General features: G+C 54.6%; 1 protein-coding gene and 2 pseudogenes across 1 annotated transcript; 2 read left to right on the top strand and 1 right to left on the bottom strand.

Moving 5' to 3' along the window:
* Positions 1-367: 367 nt before the first annotated feature.
* LOC139005974 (cytochrome b-245 chaperone 1 pseudogene) lies at positions 368-928 on the top strand (annotated as a pseudogene).
* Positions 929-3,181: 2,253 nt separating this feature from the next.
* Positions 3,182-4,627, bottom strand: LOC139019039 (F-box only protein 31-like). Its single transcript, XM_070428250.1, has 2 exons — positions 3,525-4,627; positions 3,182-3,401 (listed from the first exon to the last, which is right to left on the bottom strand). The coding sequence occupies exons 1-2, from the start codon at positions 4,625-4,627 to the stop codon at positions 3,182-3,184; spliced, it is 1,323 nt and encodes a 440-aa protein (XP_070284351.1).
* A 314-nt stretch (positions 4,628-4,941) lies between these two features.
* On the top strand, positions 4,942-5,961 carry LOC139018977 (speckle-type POZ protein pseudogene; annotated as a pseudogene).
* The last annotated feature ends 768 nt before the right edge of the window (positions 5,962-6,729 follow it).

Raw genomic sequence — 6,729 nt, 5'->3', positions numbered from 1 at the left:
CTTGCAGAGAATGTAGGAGTCACAGGCTCATGGTGGCCCCCGACCACCTCTGGCAGACAGAAAATGAGGAAAGCAAAACTGATTTCTTGACAAATACGCAGTCAAGTGCAGTGTGCTCCTCACAGGTGCCCAATCATCTCTGTTTGTTTCAAGATCCTTCATTGCTTGGGGCTCCTAGAGGGAGTGGTACTGATGGTGTAGGGCAGTGATGGCGAACCTATGACGCGCGTGTCAGAGGTGACAGGCGAACTCATTTTTTGGTTGATTTTTCTTTGTTAAATATATAAAATGGGTTCCAGGCTCCGACCCGCGCCTCTGGTCCGCGCTCTCGCCGGCCTCCCGCTGAGCGTGGCGTCCGCGGCCCGGGATGTACATGCAGGTGGAGAAGCTCTCCGGTTCCCGCCTCCATCTGAAGAGGGCGCCGGGCATCCGGTCCTGGTCCCTGCTGGTCGGAATCCTGTCCATCGGCATGGCTGCTGCCTACTACAGTGCAGATAGTCTGGGCTGGAAGATCTATGTCACCGGCTGCCTGTTCGTGGCCATGCAGAACCTGGAGGACTGGGAGGAAGCCATCTTCGACAAGAGCACCGGCAAGGTCGTGCTGAAGACGTTCAGCTTGTACAAGAAGCTGCTGACCCTCCTCCGAGCAGGCCACGACCAGGTGGTGGTCCTGCTGAATGACATCCGGGACGTGAACGTGGAGGAGGAGAAGGTGCGCTACTTCGGGAAGGGCTACGTGGTGGTGCTGCGCTTTTTCACCGGCTTCTCACACCCCCTCACCCAGAGCGCCATCATGGGCCACCATAGCGATGTGGAAGGCATCGCCAGGCTTATCACCAGCTTCCTGGAGCTGCACCGCCCGGAGAGCCCCGAGGAGCTGTCTCAGAGCAGCGACAGCGAGTCTGACAGCCCCACCGAGCAGGGCTGACCCGGGAGCCCACGGCCGTGGATCTGATGGTGACTCAGCAGGCCAGCCTTCCTCCTCACCACCCAGCTGTGTCCCTGGCAGCCCCCGTGCGGGTCCCTGGGCCACTCCTGCTACTTGCTGCTGCCCTCTGCATAGAACCACGGCTGGGCTCCAAGGCGCCCGGGGAGGGTGTGGCCTCGGATCTGCCTCCGGGAGCCTGGCGGCCCCAGCCTGGGAGGTGTGGGCGTGAGTGCGGTGGGTGGCGTGGTCTGGGCTGGGCTAACCCACCCCACAGCCCACCAGCCGCGTGTGCTCCAGCCTCTGAAAGGGGAGGGGAGCCAGGCTCCCCAGGGCACGGCCTGAGGCTGGTGTTCCTGCACGCGACAGAGGTTGGCCACACGGTCCCGGGGGAATTCAGCTCCAAGGTTACCGCGAGGCTTCAGCTTGTCTTGGACCATCCAGGATGGTGCTGGGCTGTCTTGAGGCAGATCCCCTCCCGCCCGTCCCGTCCCCTCCACCCCAGCAAAGCCCGCTTGGCGAGAAGAGGTTCTCCAGCCTCGTGCACTGTTTGAAGCCGGGACCTCGCTCTGAGAAGCCAGAGGCAGCTTCTCTGGAACCGAGAAGACCTGTCAGCCGGCCCCTTTGTGGGGCAGGAAGCGGGCTGCACCCACGGAACGGGGCACCGAGCGCCTCCGGGCAGGTGCAGCGGGCAGAGCCGGGATCGCCCACGGGGCTGCGGCTGCCGGGTGACGTGGACCGCAGTTTCTACGGGTCTCCCTTCTCAGCGGGGGCTGCGACTAGCCCTTGGCTTGGGCACACGTGGCTCGGACCTGCTCGAGTTGGGTTCCCAATGAACCGCTGTACCGAGCTGTGCAGGTCTGCTCCCCCTGGGGGCTGAGAGGCTCCGGGAGGGAGGGGCCTGCTTCCCTGCCTCCATCCCCCCCCCCCCCCCCCCCCACACCCCGGGTGGGATTGTTGTGGACCCTCTGGGCCCTGTAAACACCTGAGTGCAGCCAGGCGGGAGGGAGGTCGGTCACATTCCTGCCAGCCTGACCTCTAGCTTCTACTCTCCTTTTTATTCCACGAGAATTAAAGTTCTTCGTGCAGATCAGTGAAAAAAATATATATATATAAAATGAATATCAAAAATATAAGTCTCTTTTTTACTATGGTTGCAGCTATCACAAAATTTCTATATGTGACATGGCACCAGAGTGAAGTTAGGGTTTTTCAAAATGCTGGCACGCCGAGCTCAAAAGGTTCCCATCAGTGGTGTAGGGGAATCCAATACAGGCTCAGATATATTTCTTCTCCCAGCAGGAACCTCTCTTCCCAGGTGTGTGGACCTGATATTGAGAGTTCTGTCCCAATTCCCCGCTTCGCAACCCGTCCTACTCTGTATTGAGGAGGAGGAGGGGAAAGGAAGGAAGTAAAGCAATAAACAGGGACAGGGCGGAGGGCCCTGCAATGTACAAGATGCCAAAGACTTCTGTTGGGAAGTTCTCTGTCCCGCCACCTAGGAATGAACAAAGCTCAGTTGGAGTCTGAGTCAGAGGTGTCCCCCGAGGAAGATGAGCAGGAGCTGCTGGCACCTTCATCGCTACTCCTGGAGTCTGAAGAGCTGCTGCTTTCTGCCTTTCCCCCGTGTTCCTTCTTTCCTTCAGATCCCCGTGAGGAATGAGAACAGCCCTCATTTGTCTCTGAAGACGCCATCCCAGGAGCCTGTGGCCCCTGCTGGTGAAAATAGCCCACAGCCTCAGTGCCAAAGCACTAGCTATGCTTTATGGAGATAGTGTATCTGTTAGATAAGCTTTCATAAGGAATGAGATCTATTGCTATTGGCCATGAATTCAATGTTAATAAATAAACAATATAGATTAACTAAGATGTCTTTATTTTGTTTGCGTGATTAATCACTATGCTTTAATTATCTTCAATTTGTAACAATGAAATTGGGGGTCACCACAACATGAGGGACTGTATTAAAGGGTCGCAGTAGTAGGAAGGTTGAGACCATTGGTCTAAGGTATATTTCGACCTCAATTGCCGGCTCCTACCTAGCCTGGCCCTGTTCTGGGCTTGGACAGGAGGCAAACGACTGATGTGTTTCTCTCACATGGATTATTTGTGTCTTTCCCTCTCTCCCCCACTCTCTCTAAACATCAATGGGAAAATATCCTCGGGTGAGGATTAAAAAAACAAACAAACAAAGGTGGGTAACTTGGTCAGAGGGTCAAATCTTCAAAGTGCATACAAGCTGCTCATCCCAGGGGATCAGGGGCAAATGTTTGAGAGCATCTCCAGGAAGGCCTGCGGGGATGGTGCCTCCACATTCTGGAAGGTGTTCTGGACTCTGCTGTACAGGATGAAGAATTTCCTCTCCAGCCAGATGAACCCGAAGTGGTTCTCATCAAACAGGATGAAGACTCCAGGGCAGCGCCTGGGGTAGGCGAAGGGATCGAAGGTACCAATGTCCGCGGCATAGAAACACATCCTGCAGGTTCGGGGGTAGTTCTGGTCTCTTGATCGCACGCCCACAGGCAGAACAAATGGAACAGGCTGCTCCTCCAAAGCTGCAGCCCCGGACTCCCCGACGCTGGGCTGGGCAGGGCTCTGCCAGGCATGGCCCTCGCTTTCCTCAGTCCCGTTTTTCTGCTGCTGCTCGCGGATCACCTGCTTGTCAATCTCCTGGACCACGCGGGAGAGCTGGTTGAAGTTGCGGAAGATCTCTCCATCTGACAGCGGGATGCGGCGCATGAGGTGGATATCTATCAGCCCGAAGGTGACTCCCGTGATCTTCGAGATCTTGGCATACTTCCCACGGAAGCTGAGCATGGCAATCATTAGGCCGGCAGAATTATATTCGACCTCGAAGAGGCCGGGCCTGATGAGGTCGCCCGGGTGGTTTGGTGGGAGGTAGAGGCGGCGGTAGGTCAGGCAGTCATACTGCTGTCTGTCCTCCTGCACCAGCACCCGCCCCCGTTCTCCCCTAAGCCGCGTAGGTGAATCCTTTTGGTGATCGCTCTTGAGCCACTGGATGCTGAAGCTGTCCTTCTGAATCTGCATGCGGTGGCGGTGGGACAAGCTGCAGTAGTCATCCATGTACTCCACCGCGGCTGATTTCCTCCCCGTCAGGCGAATTCTGAAGGAGGGCTCGAACTGCATTGGGGCATCCACATGGGTGTTAAGGGAAGGGCTGTACTTCCAACCAGTAATGCAGAAGCCATCCACCACGACATTCAGCAGTGTTCTATAGCTTGAATCTAGCTGCCACAAACCCAAAATGTTTCTGTATGGGTGGAGCAGCTTCGCATAGACTTCTCGATAAGACGTACCGATTATCTCGAGGTCCTGCAGGTTTTCACAAAGGCCGTACTCCTCCCGGCAGCGCCGTCTCCAGATGCTGTCGCTGTGCAGGATGTGGTGGAATTTGGTGCAGGCCTGGGCCAGGCTGGGCAGGTCGGTGCCGGGGAGCGAGGCAAAGATCGCCACCAGCATCTCCACCGGCAGGTCCTGCAGCGAGCAGCGCCGGGGCGGCATGGGGCTCGCGGGTCCTCCACTCCCTGCACAGCACCGCGCTGCAGCGTGCGCCTCCAGGTGCTTTTCTGCCGGGGCCTGCTTGCCCTCGGCCGCTGCCTTCTCAGCTGGGCCCTGGCACTCCTGAAGACACCGACAACCCCGAGAAGAGCCCGCGCTACAGAGGCAAGAGCACTCCTCCATGCCTCCACGCTGAACAGCCACCACAGAGTGGGCTGCTGCCCTTCTGCAGGGTTTTAAGCTGGCTGGGTCCGCCCTAGAGTCCAGCCACGCCCCCCAGGGCCTAGCCACGCCCCCTCAGAGATGAGCCAATTGTAGGACTTTAAACCCATTAACAGTTGCCTCCTTTTCCCAGTGCCCCTCCCTGTCTCCCCGCCCTAGCCCCTGGCAGTCACTAATCTGCTTTCTGTAGGGAGATGCCTCCAGGGATATGCCACTGGGGGTGTGTGTGTGGGGGGGACGACATTTCACAGAAATGCAGTAAAACAAACACAACCATGGTGCATCTACACAATGGAATACTACGCTGTGGTAAAAAAAGAAGGAATTCTTGCCATTTGCAAGAGCATGGGTGGAATTGGAGAGCATTATGCTAAGTGAAATTAGCCAGTCAGAGAAAGATAAATACCACATGACCTCACTTATTTGTGGAATATAGAGAACAACATAGACTGATGAACAGGGACAGATCCAAAGACAGAGAAACAGCGATCAGACTGTCAATCCCCAGAGGGAAAGTAGGAGAGGGTGGGGGTAAGACAATAGTCTTCTCCCTGATGACAAGCTGTCCCTCTTCTGTGAGGTGAGTGTGGTTCAAGATTCCTCCACCATTTCTGGCCAGAGTACCACGAAGATGGTGAAGGTTCCTGAGTGCCAGGTGGCCCATGAGCTAGGAGGATTTGGGAAAATTCCTGGTTCAGACTGTTGTTTTTGTGTTGCTGGCCAGGAATTCCAGGCTCACAAAGCTATCTTAGCAGCTCGTTCTCCAGTGTTTAGGGCCATGTTTTCACACTCAATGGAGGAGAGAAAAAGAGCCGGTTGTAACCATTGACATGGAGCCTGGAGTTTTTAAGGAGATGATGTGCTTCATTTACACGGGAAAGGCTTCGAACCTGGACAAAATGGCTGACTGTTTGCTGGCCGCTGCTGTCAAGTGTGCCCTGGAGCGTTTGAAGGTCATGTGTGAGGAAGCCCTCAGCAGACACCTCTCTGAGGAGAATGCTGCAGAAATGCTCACCTTGGCTGAACTCTACAACGCAGATCAACTGAAAATTCAGGCAGTGGATTTCATCAACTCTCATGCTGAGGATGTCCTGGAGACCCAAGGGTGGCAGGCAATGGTGGGGTCCCATCCCCACTTGGTGGCTGAGCTGTACTGCTCTCTGGCTTCGGTACAGTACACCTGTCTTGGTCCCCCACGCAAGCGCCTGAAGCAATCCCGAGATCCTGCCTGTTGTAAGACTCCTTTGATTTTCCAGAAGCAGCAGTCACTGTTGCTGCCATTGAGCATCTGGTAGACAACACAATCTGTGGAGCTTTCCTCTGCTGTCGGGGGAAGTCTGCATCTCGGCCCAAGATTTTTAGTTTTATTATTTTCCTTAAAGAAATCATATTTTCAAATGTATCTTTATTGATTTCAGAGAGGAAGGGGTAGGGAGAGAGGGAGAAACATCAGTGATGAGAGTGAACCTTCCGTAAACTGATCCCTGCACGCACCCTACTGGCGATAAAGCCCACAACCAATGCATCTACCCTGACCACCAATGGATCCTAGATTGACACATACCAACTGAGCAACACTGGCCAGGCTAAGGATATTTTCTTCCATAGATTTTTTTTGAGAGAGTGCAGTGGAGGGAAGGAAAGACAGAGCCTGAGACTCTGAGAAAGAGAAAGAGAGGCAATGCCCAGACAGATGCGTCGCAAGGGGTGGAAACTGCAACCCAGTTATGCGCCCTTGAGTGGAATCAAACCCCTGACCCTTCAGGTCTGAGCCAAAGCTCTAAACACTGAGACACTGACCAGGGTGAGATAAGTCTTACATTGGGCCTTAAGCATTTAAATTTAGAAAAATGTTCAAATGTCTGTCTTTAGGGATTTGTTGTTCTGCAGATGTTGCGGTCATCTCTGCACTCTACTAGATGTGACAGCCAAAACCGCTCCTGTTGTTGTAGCTCAGAATAAAGTAACATCTCAAAAGTCCAACTTTTGCCTCAGGACTTTATTTGCAACGTGTCCACATGATTTCTTTTTCTTTTTGCAGTGACGATCACTTTGCAGCCGGG

This window comes from Myotis yumanensis, unplaced genomic scaffold (assembly GCF_028538775.1).
Source record: "Myotis yumanensis isolate MYYU_CA2020_CCGP unplaced genomic scaffold, mMyoYum1.0.hap1 SCAF_1, whole genome shotgun sequence".
Taxonomy (NCBI): Eukaryota; Metazoa; Chordata; class Mammalia; order Chiroptera; family Vespertilionidae; genus Myotis; species Myotis yumanensis.
This window is presented reverse-complemented; position numbering and strand designations above follow the sequence as displayed.